At 36.1% G+C, this 15527-nt stretch overlaps 1 protein-coding gene across 1 annotated transcript in view; it reads right to left on the bottom strand.

Annotated features, from left to right (window-relative positions):
- Positions 1-12098, bottom strand: part of GPBP1L1 (GC-rich promoter binding protein 1 like 1) — a 28555-nt gene extending 16457 nt beyond the window's left edge. Inside the window, exons 1-3 of the mRNA XM_015811307.1 lie at positions 12036-12098; positions 857-1667; positions 293-407 (exon numbers count right to left, since the gene is read on the bottom strand). Coding sequence (XP_015666793.1) covers positions 293-352 — 60 coding nt within the window. The 5' untranslated portion in view covers positions 353-407; positions 857-1667; positions 12036-12098. The remainder of the gene's footprint in view (positions 1-292; positions 408-856; positions 1668-12035) is intronic.
- Positions 12099-15527: the final 3429 nt, after the last annotated feature.

The following is a 15527-nucleotide window of genomic DNA, read 5'->3' as shown; positions in this document are numbered from 1 at the left end:
ATCTTAGATCCTAAAATAAAATAGGGTCCCTACAAAAAAAAATTCAGCATTAGAATGTTCTGAAATAATGCTCTGCACAGACACAAATCTTTAGATGCTATATCTAAACCACAAAAATATTTATTTAAGAAAAATTTTAAGACCGATTTCCTTCAAATTTGTAACTATTCAGCATAATAGGGAGATGGAAGTTCAGAAATGTGAAAATAAATGCTATTTATGCATTTCACAATCAAAATGACAATTTAACCATAACCTTTTCTGAGCAATTGATCTAAGATTTAATAATTACCTTGGCAGACTGTGGCGTAGAGAAGTTAAGCCAGGCAGGAACAAAGTCATGCTGCGCCATTTAGGTCCAGTGTCTCTCTTCAATAAAGTGAGGCATCAAACCTCATGGCCAGGATCTAAGACAAAATAACCACCACATACACTGTCAGCCCTACTAAAAGCAATGGAAACAAGCAGATTCTTCAGAGCATGCTTCCAAGAGTCTGGAAAACATCTTATCATCTTTCTAGGAACTAATGGAAATTTAATTTGACTCAGTATCAGGTTGAGTTACTGTAGCTATATTATTCTTGTTTAGTTTAACTCCCTTAAGCCACTTCAGTCAAAATCATCAGAGGCCAAGTTCTACCATCATCATTATTGGAACTAAATAAAACTGAGGAAGAATTAGTGTAATATTCCTCTCCAAAATAATATTTCACTAGCAGGGTTTCTTTTCAAATTATTTTGATGTCTACTTATCTAGAAATAGCTCTCTAATTTAATTACTTATAATGTATAACTTAAAAACTTTTCTTCATATACATTACACAAATGCATTAAACAGAGTCCTACAGTGACTTACCCAATTTGGCCTTTGTAGTCCACTCTCACTTTAATACTTTGATTTCCAGGTTCCTTTCTTCGCCAGGATGCACCTATGCCAGCTGTGTGGCAATGGTGAGTCCCAAAGGAAGCACGAGAAGCCGCACTTCGTGCTGACTGCACCCCTTACCCCTCTAGCTGCTCATCTTAAATGCTCTCTGAACTCACATGAGAAAAAAAACCCCTAAAATGCAGTGTGCATTTTTGGAAAGCTATAACTACATTCACCTCATTAAACTGTTCCCTGTTGTCACAATGCTGTGTAATTCAGCTATTACATTACAAAAGTAGTTGTCAAATTTGTACAGCATTCAGAAAAGCACCGTAATTAATGGTGAATTTCACAAATTCACTTTGTTCATCTTCTGCAACAAATGAATTTGAAACAAAGGGACAGGGGGAAAGGATGCTGAGGAGTCTTGCAAATTCTGGTGCAGCAAACCTTTGTTCTTATTCAGTGCTAAAATGCAGGATTCATTTTTAATGGTTGCTAAAAATTAGCTTTTTAAAAAAGTATTTTGAAAGGCTTTTCACATAATGTCACTTAAGTTTCCTTGGTAAGGAACTAAAAGCAACTTGAAGATACAAGATTCAATTATTATATCTTCCTACTGTTCCTAGTTATGCGTTCAATTAAAGCTAAAAGTAAAGGGCCAAACTAGCAAGCTATCCTTCTACCGTATTTGAATTGATGCTTTTAAAAATAGGACAAAATGGCTGTATTTTAATGAAGAATTCACATTCGGGCAATGGTCGTCTTCCATCAAAATGAGTAGAATTCACGAAATATTCTGTAAAGAGAGGAAAAATAATACAACCTATCAGTAATCATAAAAGTGGCCAAAAGGATTATCAAAGACACATTATTTAGGACCCCTATTTCTCATGAAACAATATAAACCAACAAGTGTAGTATTTATGGTCAATACCAGTGTGCCATTCTCATTTTGTAAATTAATGGAGAGTCCTCACACAGTTGTTGAGGAGTGATACCAGCAATTTACCATAACGCAGATTTCAAGTTATGCATACATCACAATTTACAATATAATAAATGTGGTTCAAACTACATACCTTTTTGAAGCAGAAAGAACTTGCCTATAGAGGATGGAACCGGGAATGGTCAAACAGAATAGGACATAGAACAGCACTAAACAAAAACCAAGCACTTGATCCCAAGTTAACAGCCTGGAATGCAGCCTTTCTTACTGAATTTTAATGAAGTGTTTGTCAGTCTATGTTTACATTTCTTAGGAGCAAACATTAGCCATTCCCCATCAAGCAAACTTATATTACTTATCTGTTTTGATTTTATTATTATGCTCAGATACAATATAAAGGAATGCAAATATGCAATATGGTATATACATTTGTTCTAAAAATCTTAAACTATAAAAGCTGTCATGGATACTAAAATTATTCCCAAATAAAAAGAAGAAGAAAATTGTGATTTACCATCCAGAAACTTTGGGTAATTACTAATCTTGAATTCTGAGGAATACAGGAATCTGATATGTATGAAAAGCATAAATGTGGAAGCCATAAAACGTCCCTTACCCATTGCAGCTGAACAGAATCCTGTTTTTACCACCTGCATATATTTCACTACTTTTGATCTGAAACGTCAACTTCTATTAGTTAAGCAATATCTATCCCAGTGGCTAGAGAAGGCATTTGCTGAGAGGGGCAGGAATACTAGACTGGGAGGTTGGAAGCAACAGTCTTGTCAAGAACCAATGCAGAGAAAAGTGCTGAACATGGGAAAAGCAGGAGAAACTCAACCAACAGGAACACAAAAACACATACGGAAAGTGTTAGACAACACTTTTAACAACCCACTTTGTCCTCTGGAACAAGAACCCTAAACTTCCTAAACAGATTTCATAATCTCTGCTTTCCTCTTTACCATGTTTTACCAATCCCTTTTCAAATATGATTTTTGGCTGTTGGATCAGAAGTGGATCACATTTGCCAATTTTGGTGACTGATTTCTACTCTTGATATTGACTGATATTCATTCCACCACAACCTGTGATTCTAAAGAACAGAATACTTTTTCAATCAAAAACATACAGCTATTTTCAAGAATATCTCATTCCTGCAATAAATGTAAGGGAGCTGTCTGCAGATTTTGAATTATTATATAGCACTATAACTTCCATCGGATCTGCCCACTTTTCTTGACAAGATATTTTTTCTTCTTCAAAGCACTTTTAAAGCAGCAAAATTAGAACCATGAAATTTTCTATAGGCAAAACCTTTCTATTCAGCAATGAAGTACATACTGGTAGTACATGTAGTCCTTGACTTACAACAGTTCATATAGTGACCATTCAAAGTTATAATGGCATTGAAAAAGGGACTTATGGCTGTTTTTCACACTGTTGCAACATCCCCATGGGCATATGATAAAAATTTAGAAGCTTGGCAACTGATTCATATTTGTGAGTGTCCAAGGGTCTCATGATCACTGTTTGCAACTTTCTGACAAGCAAAGTCTGTGGGGAAGCCAGATTCACTTAACAACCATGTTACTAACTTAACAACTGCGGTAATTCAATTAACTGTTGCAAGAAAGGTTGTAAATAGGGCAAAATTCACTTAACAACTGTCTTGCTTAAAAAGTTAAAACCAGAAATTTTGGCCTCGATTGAGGTTGTAAGTTGAGGACTACCTGTATCTAAATCTTAGGTAAAGGCTCATTTTCTTTTTTAATCTAATTTTTATGAAAGGATTTGGGAAGAGTAAAAGAATTACAACAAACTAAATCAGAGCATAAAAAATGAGTAAGAAACACATAAAGCTAGAAGTGCAGTTAGAAACAAAACTAGAAGGAAAAAGCAAGATATAAAGAAAACTAATATAAAGGAAAAAAATAAAAAGCTAGAAATGTAATTAGAAATGAAAATAGAAAAAGAAGAAAAAGAAAACCAGTGGAACAACCTGCTTCCAGAAGTGGTGAATGCTCCAATACTGGAAGTTTTTAAGAAGAAACTGGACAGCCATTTGTCTGAAATGGTATAGGGTTACTTGCCTGAGCAGGAGGTTGCACTTGATGATCTCCAAGGTCCCTTCCAACTGTATTATTACTATTACTATTACTACTACTACTATTATTATTATTATTATTATAACATAAAGAAGTGGCTTCCAATATTCTTCACAGCAATAGGAGTACAATTACATCTTAAGCTCTCCCTCTAAAGTTATATCATGACTCTTCTTTCTACAATCTATCTTATCTAATCATCAACATCATAACTCACAAAGTCTGTTTTTCTTTTATTTTTATGGAAAAAGTCCATAAGAGGTTTCCAGTCACCAATAAAATTATCCTTATTATCAAAACATACCTAATTAATGAAGCTTCCCACTTACTAACACCATGATTAATCTGCATCTGGACATACAGCATACCTCAGGAAATTGTTTAAGTTAATAATAAAGGTATTTGTATTTTTCTCTTATTTTGAATTCAACATTAGAGACCCTGCCTTGGATCACTCTATAAAATATACATATTTAAAATATTTTTATCCTGTTTTCTACTTTAAAAACAGATAAATGTGATTCAACAGGTGCCCAGGAAGAAGATAGGTTTCTCATTATGGTGCAAAAATTCTAAAAACAATGCCCTGGTGTGGCCTATGCCATTCTGATAAAGTATGAAATCTATTGCAGGCTTTGATCTTTAAACAGGTCTTTGCCAAAACTCAGACTGAGATTCTATTTCACAGTATTATTGCATTTCATCATATTATTTGTCAGATTATGTGTTTATCTATCTGATAGCTATCTTAGATCCAAGAAAATAGAGGAAATATATTTCTTATAAAAAGTAAATTAAATCTGAATTGTAACACAACTTACAATATATTAATCTAAAATATGACTTTTATAATTTTGCTGAAGATGGCTGTTCAACTCAATGTCTAAAGCTAAAAAAAGATTATATTAGAAGATAAAAAATCCATGGTCTACTACATGCATTTCTCCCCAGGAACTTCCTCAGATGTCCCTAATCTTGTGTAACACTTGCAGCACTTACTGCTTTGGAGGACATTCCATCTATCCACTGTTCTGTACCTGCAGATTGCAACCCTCCTTGACATTGAGAAAGATGAAAAATAAGCAACTCTAAGATTATTGCACAGCAAAAACACGGTAATAAACCCCTCAGAACTAATTTTAGCAATGTATTTAGCTTTGCTTTTAATATAATGTACTATCATCTGAAAGTAATGCAAACCTTCCAAAGCAGCTTCATATATTACAATAAATTAGTATTCATAAGAATACACTGAAATGTATATAAAATTTTAGACGTACACTTTTCAGTTTTATACTTAGTAATTCTATTTTGTCAAATTTCCTTAACAGCCAGCCAGAGGGGGAAAATTATGATTAATTAAACTACAACTTCAGTTATCTAAAACAGGGATAGGCAAAGGTAAATGTATCCATTAGAAGATCTCTAAAGTTGCACACCAGCAAACATTTCTGGTTTAACAATAGTTTACAAAATGATCCCCATAAAAATGTATTGCTTCTAAATTATAACAGTGAAATCAATACAGGTTAAAGCTATCAAAAATCAAGTTCTGTGTGAAAAATCAATGAACTCTATTCAACTCTAATATTTCAAACAAAATCCTAAGCTCAGAATTCCAAGCATTTTACACAAAATTCTACTTGCTTTTTAGCTTGTACATACAAATATACTAAGTGAAATCTGCAAAGCAGTATCAAGTTGTAGAGTGCTTTTCCTTTTGAAATTTTGAATACTATAGCACTTTTATAAGAGTAACCTATTAGAGGAATTCAAAGTGTATAAGAAAAAGTTATCTACTCTGTTTGGAATATGAGGAACTTTCACACAAACAACTTTTAAAAATATCTTAAATAAAAAAGACTGCCGTAATGGTTCAATAAACAGAAGAATACAGTATAAGTAACAATTCAATCTAATCTTATATTGATCAGACTCCCATTTCAAATTTTATATTTCATTCTGTTTATCGCACTTTAAAACGAATTCAGGCAGACTGGAGCAAGTTCAGAGAAAGGTAATGGAGATGATCAAGGGCCAAGAAATTGATCCCCTAAAACACGGGTGTCAAACTCGCCGCATCACGTGACGTGTCGCGACGTATCGTGACTTTTTTCGCATTGCCGGTGCTGGGGTGGGCGTGGCCACATGATGAAACCAGCCTGTGGGCCGGCAGTTTGACACCCCTGCCCTAAAGCAACAGCAAAGAAATGGGAAATGTTTGCCTTATAAGAAAACTGAGAGTTATGACAGCATTCTACACATATATGAAAGGACAAAATATACAACCTGTTATCATATTACAAAAGGCTCCAAGCTACCGAACAGTAGGTTTAATTTACAGGAACAAAGGTTCTGATTCAAGTACAGAAAGCTTTTTCCATATGTAAGAGCCATTTCAAGAATGGAATCTACAGTATTATCAATAGAAGTTTAAATACTCCTCTTTGGTGATTGTACTGAAATCGGAAACAATGGTACATCGTAGAAACTTTAATCTGGACTCCTGTGTTGGAGTAAAGTAAGACTAAGAGTGTCCCTGCAAGTTTTACCCTGCTAAAAACTTCAGGGGGCAGTGTTCATCTCAGTTTCTTGGTCAGGTGGCCAACAAGATATCACACCACAACAACAGAGCGCACGGCAAAACACTGTGTTGGGGTAGATAAGTTTAAATTGGCTTGCTCCAGTGCTACTTCTAGAGAGCCAGTTTGGTGTATTGATTAGGACACCAGACTAGAAATCGGAGATCATGAGTTTTAGTCCCACCTTAGGCACAAAACCACCTGGGTGACTTTAGGCCAGTCATTCTCTTTCAGCCCTAGGAAGCAGGCAATGGCAAAACATTTCTAAAATCCTGCCAAAAAAACTGCAAGGGCCAGTCCCGGCAGTCCCCAGGAGTCAACACTGGTTTAAAAAAAAAGTGTGCTATTATTTCTACAATACTCTATTTGTTTCTCTTTGAATTATCTGAAACAATTATTGGGCACTCATATACCTAACTAGGTTACATAGAATGATCACACCTATTGCATGGTGAAGGCACCAGAGTTTACTTTGTTGCTTTCCTGCATCCTCATATAGCCATCCAGCCAAACTTTCTCCAGTGATTCCTATAATGTATTCTGAAAACATTATTTTACAATCCTCAGTCTTGCTATTATATATTTGCAGAGTATCTAAAGAATAAAATTCTTTCAAAAAGAAAAAAAAACAAGTTATCTAATACTGTGCAGTAGGGGATTCTGAAGCACTTATGTTTACATCTAGATGATAGAAAGTGTTTTAACTAAAATAATGCCACTCTTCATTTATAATACTAATAATTCTTCAGACAATTCATGACACTTTATTAAGGTGGGGTTCTTTAAAAGACACATAAATGTCCAATACATACAAAATAGTATTTATTTAATTGTAATTTTATATATATAAGCATCTGACATTTACATGGTAATGGGGTCTTCCACTGACCTTGTATTGGACCATTCCTAATTCTATGCCCATACTTCTGAACATATAATTATACATTCTAAAACTGTTCATAGTTATTACAATCTTATTCCATAAATCAACTGTTAAATCCTCTAGCATTAGACAATTATTCTGAAACATTAACAGCACTTGATGTCTTGACATTAAAATCGATTTTATCTAAACATACCGCCACTTTTCTCAGTACTTATATTCCAATTCCTTAGATAAGAAATAATATATTCTTATCAATAGGTTAAAATATACAATGAACACTAGATCTTCCAACAAAAGAACTGTCTTACAATCTTGAAGTTTGGATTCCCCCATATTATTTTTCAGCATATACATAAAGTGAAACCAAATTTGATGTGCTATTGTGTACAATGTTTCTTTTGCAAACTGGAAGAAGAAGGAAGTCTGTATTTTTCAAGCAGTTGAACATGTCTAATTTACAACAAGCATCAAATATGCCAATTCCAGGATGGCCCATGAGGGAAGTATTCAGGAGGCAAAATAATCCCATTAATTAACTCAAGAAAATTTAAAACTTCACTGAAGATAGAAGTTTCCTGAAAGAAACTTAAAGAAAATCAAGGCAAAGAATTTCTCTCATTAAAACTCTGAAATAGTGCATTAAATTGCTGAACAATACCTTTTAGGAACATGTAGAATACCCAGAGTAGAAATTATCCATGGCAAGATATGCCTTTTTAAAGTATTAGCTGGATCTCAAAATATATTTCATTTTTACTACTGTAGCAGTATATCTATATTTGGTTTTACTACCTAATATATATCTAAGTACTGTCACATCAAAATAAGTTATTGGCTCCAGGCCCTATTTAAACTATCCAGAGAAAATGCTTTTGACAATTAATATTTCACAAACAGTCTACAAATCTGGAATATCAACACAACTGTTTTCCTCAATTGTCTTTGCCATCCTGTTAGATCAGCCAGAATGGGCATACTCTGGGTCTCTTCTGCTGAACAATGCCATCTTATTAGATACCATGCCTTCCCTGTTGCAGCTCTGGCCCTCTGGAATATTTGCCCAGAGATCCATTTTTCCCTCATCTCTACATTTTAGGAAGGCAAAGAAAATCTTAATTTTCAAACAGGCCATGGGCTGAAGTGTTTTAGGTACTTCACCACAGCATAATTTAATTTTTATACATTCTGATTGTTTCTATTGAATGTTTAATGTAAGCAATCTTGAGCCATATTAGTCTAAAAAAATCAGTTCAGATTTAAATTTAAATTATTCTTCTTGGGAAAATAATTAAAAACTCAACTAAATTATATCTAACAATTATAAATGATAAAAATTATAATTGTTAAAAAAGAGCTATATGTTCATGCAGCATCCAGCACATGAACATCAATGGTAGCATTTGACATTTATAGGTCACATTTCTGTCCCTTTAAAATAAAATTTTAACATTTGAACTCCACTATGAGAATCCAAATGTAAATGTATCTCAGAGGTCCCCAACTTTTTGGACACCAGGGACCAGTTCCATGGGTTTTTCCTCAGATGGGAGGGTATGTGGTTTTGCGTGCTGCCTGCATCCCGTGGATGGGGCTTTGCTTATTTGTGCAGATGGATTGCTAACATGCTGCGGCCAGGTACTGGTCCACAGACCGGGGGGGGGGGGTTGGGGACCCCTAATGTATCTAACTCTGACTCCTTAATTACAAAAATATACAGCTTAATTTATAGTTTGTGAAGAGGAAAGCAGGCTACTACATAATTGTGAGAAATAGTATGAAGCATATGCAAAAAAAAATAGGAAGCATGAATTTAATCAAATTGAACAGAAGCTTCACTGTTGTATTACATGCTTAATAGGTATCACGGAATTCAAAGCACAATTTTCTTTAGCTTCCTTTTTGGATTATGCTGATATTAATATTTTACATCTATGTGTAGTAAACAGGAAAAGCAGCAGTTCATGTTCATATGTTGTTAAATTATAAAAAATACTTAATTGTGTAAACTATTACTTTTTGCTTGAAGAGGTAAGAAAATAACTACACTGGAGAAACATACATTACTTAATTTACTTCAGAAGTTTAATGCTTTACTTTAAAAGAAAAATTCGAAGTAAAGGGATATCCAGTTTTGTTCTCCACAAGAGTATATATAGTATAAGTGTTGGGGTCTTTAATAAGAATAGATCATAACAGCAATTACATGGTTTTTAAACAAGAATATCTTCAGTTGTCACTAACTTCTGTTTTCTATGGCTAAATATGTCTACTATTACATTAATTCCTATTATTCTTTAATCATAATGGATTCATCAGACAAAATGCTGGAAAGCTATGTAATCTCTATGGCTTAATGAATAGAAATGATACAATTCACAATTATTTTTAAATTTTGTTTTAGTGGATTCTTATCTGCATAGGTTTATATGATAAAATATGGTTCTTCCTGCTTCAATATTGTGTGATATTGTAGTCTAGTCATTTAGATTGGTCCCACAAATATCATATGATCTACAAAGCACTTCTAGACCAGATTTTTAACTCAGCAGTTCAAATATAGTGGGAATACAGCTCCACCCACAAGCAAGTTATTACATAACATACAGGGATATCATTAAAAGTAAAGCCTTTAATAGAAACAAGGGTTGATTTGCCACATCCAAACTATGAACAGGTATTTTATTACCTTAATCCTGGCCAAATAATATGTAATATGCATATACATACTTTACGGATACAATTAGTTAGGGTAACTCACTAAGCAATTTAGAGATTAAATGTCCAAATATAATTTTAGCAGGCTTTCCATTTTTCTTAGCAGGATCATACAATATTTTAATTAATATCCCTTATGAGTAGGAAAAGTGAATAGTTTTAAGTTAGTGACCAATTCAGTCTGAAAAAATTTTCTAACAAAGTTAATCTCAATTTATAAAGTAATAATATAATCCCATATATCTATTGTGTGTTACATCTAATATTAAAATAATAACAATAATTTTCTTCTCAAGCATCTTGTGTATAGCATTCCCTAGATTTAAATCACATGTGTGACACCAATGTAAATAAATTGTTTGACACTGAACTATCAGAATATTGTGTATTAAAAATGTTGAGTATAGCTTGCCTTCATAGTAGCCCAAAACAATTCTGGTTGCAGCAATTTACATGAAGGAAACAGTTCAGAATCTCAATTCTAGTCTGAAATGAATAATATTTAGTCCAATGGTTTAAATTCTGTTCCAGTTTGTGGTTTATCAAGAATTTTTTTTCAAAAAGAAACTCTTTAAAGAGTTAACAAAATTCTTGAAACCTTACTCAATAACTAGTATTCCAAAAATATTGATCGGAAATGCAGTTTGCTTCTAACTTGGTATGTTGTGAGAACCCATCCGTGATTATTTATTCAGTAAAATAAAAAAAAAAGCATAAATCCAATTCCTATGGAAAATTTATTTCACATTTCCCCAAATACAGTATGCTGCTTCCAAGTTGACAGAGGTAATTTGTAACCAAAGACTCCAGCATTACCTAACTAAAAATCTTATCTAAACTTTAGCAATAGTGGCTGGAGTAGCGCAATATATTGGTTAACATGTGATTGGCTACTTTCTGGTTCTCAGTGTGTCCTGTGAATCTAGCCAATGTGGTTAGCTTCTGGTTCAGTGCTGTGCATAACAGGCAAGCAGATTCATTCAGAAAATCCTGATTTAGTTTTAGCACAAGTCCATTCTTTCTTGCCCCCAAAATAAATTCACATATCTTAAAAAAAAAAACTATGCTTTTGCAGAAAAGGCAAATATTACTAGTTAAAAGGCAGACAGCAAACCCACGCCACTGGCATTGCTTCCTTAATAAGCGGGGCTTCGAAAATAGTAAAAACTGCTTCACAGGTAACAAAACATAGCTAAACCTTCTAAACGTTTCCTGTTTTGCTTCATCGCGCGAAACAGAAAGGTTTCCTCGCAAGCCAGCTTCACCCTCGGCACCCAAGGACTCTTCCAAACTATCACACTTCTCCTACTCCGAGCAGCGTATTCCGCTTTCGACCTCTTTTCGACGACACCGCGAAGTTGCTGCCGTTTCCTCCTTTCCTTTGGCGGCACTTCCAACCCAAACCCTCACGCCTGCCTGCCTGCCTGCCTGCCTCCACACATGCATTTACCCCCTTTTCTCTCTCTCGCCTTCGACTCTTCAAATCACACGCCAGCCGCCCTGCCCCCCCGCCCCCCCCTCAAGTTTGCACTTCGAGGCCTACCGCGGCTTCCTATCAATCCTCTCCAGCCCAATCGAAGCTCTCTCTCGCACCCCCCACCCCCGTTCTCCGGTTTCCCTAACCCACCAGCCTCCTCTTCCTCCGCCTCCATTCCTGACGGAAAACAGGGTCTGGAAACTACCTCCCTTCCTATCGCCATCTCCTGCCCAAACCCGTTTCCAGCACCGCTCGTCCCAAGCGCTTCCGCAGCCCGTCCTCCCAGCAACTCCCCCCACCCACCCACCCACTCTCTCGCCAACCAGATCAACATAGCAGGCCTTCGGCCACCTTCCTTCCTGCCTCTCTCCCAATTCCTGCTCTCGAAGCAGCACTTATTTACACTCCCGCCCCCTTGCCTACTCTGGAGTCTCCCCGCTGCCTTCCTACCTCAGTTTCTCCCCCGACGCTGGCAGCCGCTCAACTCCCTCCTTAAGTCCAGCTCCTCTTCTCTTTTTTCCACGCAAGGCCGTGCTCACAGAACCAGGCCCCAACTCGCCCCCTCACTCTCTCCGTAGCTTCAGTTCCTCAGACCGAATCATAACAAAGCTCTGCCCAAAATGGCTGCCCGGACCGGCCGAGGGCCGGAGAGGGGCGGGGCTATTCACGCGAAGGGGAGGGGGGTTAGGGGGAAAGAAACACGCCCACCTGGCCCTGCCCGTGCCAAGGGTGGAGCGCACGCGCGCTCACTTGGTAAGCCATACAAAACAGCCGCACGCGCACCGCCTATCAAAGGCTCTTACGGAACGCTCGCTCGAATTCGCCAGTTCTCTTACGCATGCGTGAGCGTGTATCGTTCTGTTGGCGTTAAGTTATGCTCAGCTCGGTCTGCGACTATAGCTTTCACGCTTTGTTCTCTCGGCCGCTCTCCAGTTGGCACAACTCTGGTGTTGTTATTGCTCGGTGGTGTGTCTGTTCTCGCAGCACGGTTATCCGTAGATAACTCGGTTCATTGTCCAGGGATCGCGTGACACCCTGAACCATAATAAACTAAGCGCATACCGGAAGGCTTTGCACTTGGGTCGATTTAGTTTGGAACTAAATGAGCCATGGAAACTGTATAATAATGTTTTATTTTTTCTGCCATTCTCTATATGCTTTCGATAAATCAAACTTAAGATTAATTTTTCTCATTCAAAATTAAGGATATGTCTGTTACTTAAGAAAAACTTAGTAAAAAGTTTAATCCATCCGTAGCTATTTTACCTAGTATGTTAAATGAAAGTGGTAAATTCCAGCAGAGCCCCCTTAATCATACTTTTCGAGCTGTGTTTGTCCCCGTTTGTCTGCCATCTTTGTTACTTTTATATTGCTTTTGCGTTTTTTGCATCGTTTCCTTGTTTTTAAATTTTCTAACAATTTATGAACCTTCCAGAGTCAGTGAGAGTCAAGCATCAAAAACATTTAATTATTAACCATAAACCTTGGTGGTTAACTAATGGCTGTGTTCATGTAGAAAGTTAAAACAAACTAATCAATTAGGGCTTAAAAATGTCCTGGTCATACAATAATTTATTAAATTTATATGCTGCCCGTGTCCCCTATAAACTTGCGTTGTGAGTGTTTGGTTTTAGTTTAGATGTTGTGCTTTGTTGTGTAAGTTGTGTAAAGACATCCATAAGCCAGTAAAATTTACTGAATGAGAAATGTTAGACTAATATGCCCTTGTAAATGGCTTTTTACATTCCTGTAATGAGTCAGATCTAGATAAGATGTAGATCTGTCTTTTTTTTTAAGCTACTAAAACAAAGGTTATGATCATGAATAGTTACAAAAGCATGCCAAAGGCAAGAATTCTAGATCCATCCTCTGTTTCTCAACTATTGTCATTAGACAACTGGGTCATTTCTATCAAAAATTATTAAAGGAAGAGAAATATCAGACGCTTTCCCATCCTACTCAGTCCAAGAATCCAAAGTATGAACAAATCCATAAAAAACAGGGATAGCTAGTGTTTTATTTTTACAAGACAGCACTGTTGACATATTATCTTTACAGGACATATTGAACCATAATCATATGTAATCATACGAAGGTTAGCAAATGTTAGCCGAGCCTGTGCAAATTCAGTCTGTATGTGGTTCAAAGCATTATGCAATAAAGAATACTGGTTGAAGAAACCACAGTTAAGTCTACTATAGATTAACCCATCAAATAAATATAGTTAATATGTTGTGCACAACCAATGTGATCAGTTTATGGTCCAAGGCTGAATTGGATTAATCTGGTAAACTATCACCCTAGGTAACCATTAATAGCTATGGTATGTGTATAACATCCTTTCTCTGCCATGCAAAAATATCTGCTTCATTTTTTTTCTGTACATTTTTCTTTGATGCCAATTAAAGTATGCCAAATAAGATAAAATTATTATACTTACCAACAAAGAGAAAATGTATAGTACAAAGCAGAGCATTTTATGGATAATTAAAAGGAATATAATTTATTATGAGACATGTGGAATATGTTGTTTTTGATCATTCATACAGATTAAATGTTTTTACTACTTAAACTGTTCAGAGCACCGAACAGTAAATATTATGTTTTCATTTTCTAGAATTTTAAGTAATAACCACTGCCCTTTTGGACTGAAATAATCTGCTTCTTGTTATTATTCTCTTAAATAAACCATCTTTCACACTTTCATATTCAGTGCAAATCTGGGTGTGATTGGAATGACAGTTTTGTCAGTGTGAAATCTGTCTCAGAAGCACACAAGAAAAGTTGTTAAATCATTGTACCTAATTGTGTTGGACTAGCACTGGGAGGAGGGGGAACCCATGTTCAAATCTATTGTTAGCCATGAATGCTAAATGACTTTAGGTCTCATCTCAGATATTTTATGCGGGGAAAAATTACAGGAGTGTTCTGTAAGTGATTTTTTGCTCCTGATTTTTGCATGGTGCTGTGTGGAAAAGCAGGATATACTTATAACACATAAACTATGTATTGATGTGTTATAATTATATAATAGAGCTGGAAGGGACTTTGGAGGTCTTCTAGTCCAACCCCCTGCTCAAGCAGGAGGACATATACCATATCAGACAAGTGACTGTCTAGCTTCTTAAAAATCTCCACTGATGGAACACCCATGATTTCTGGAGGTAAGCGGTTCCACTGATTAATTGTCCTCACTGTCAGGAAGTTTCTCCTTAATTCCAGGTTGCTTCTCTCTCTGATCAGTTTCCAACCATTGTTTCTCATCCTGCCCTCTGGTGCTTTGGTGAATAATGTGGCCCCCTCTTCTTGGTGGCAACCCCTCAAATACTGGAATACTGCTATCATGTCTCCCCTATTTCTTCTTTTCTTTAGAGTAGCCAAACCCAAGTCCTGCAGCCGGTCTTCATATATTTTAGTCTCTGAATTTTTTCCAAACTCTCAAAATCTTTTTTGTGATATGATAACCAAAACTGGCTGCAGTATTCCAGATGTGGTCTTACTAGGGTTTTATAAAGCGGTACTAATACTTCACGTGATCTTGATTCTTTGCCTGTTTATATAACCCAGGATTGTATTAGCTTTTTTGGCTGCTGCTGCACACTGCTGACTCATAGTCAAGTGATCGTCCACTAGGACTCCAAGGTCCCTCTCACAGTTACTGTTTTTAAGCCAGATCTTGCCCAATCTGTACTTGTACCTTTGATTTTTCCTGCCTAAATGTAAAACTTTACTTTTCTCCACATCGAAACTCATTTTGTTGGATAGGGTCCATTGTTCAAGTTTGTCAAGATCTTTTTGGATCCTGAGTTTGTCTTCTGGGGTGTTGGCTACTCCTGCCAGTTTGGTGTCATCTGCAAATTTGATGAGTTTCCCTTCAATTCCCTCATCTAAGTCATTGATGAAGATATTGAATACTGGGCCTAAGATGGAACCTTGTGGTAC

This window comes from Protobothrops mucrosquamatus, unplaced genomic scaffold (genome assembly GCF_001527695.2).
Source record: "Protobothrops mucrosquamatus isolate PMUCROS unplaced genomic scaffold, P.Mucros_1.0 scaffold39, whole genome shotgun sequence".
Classification (NCBI taxonomy): Eukaryota; Metazoa; Chordata; class Lepidosauria; order Squamata; family Viperidae; genus Protobothrops; species Protobothrops mucrosquamatus.
The sequence above is the reverse complement of the archived record's forward strand: the minus strand, read 5'-3'. Positions and strand labels throughout refer to the sequence as shown.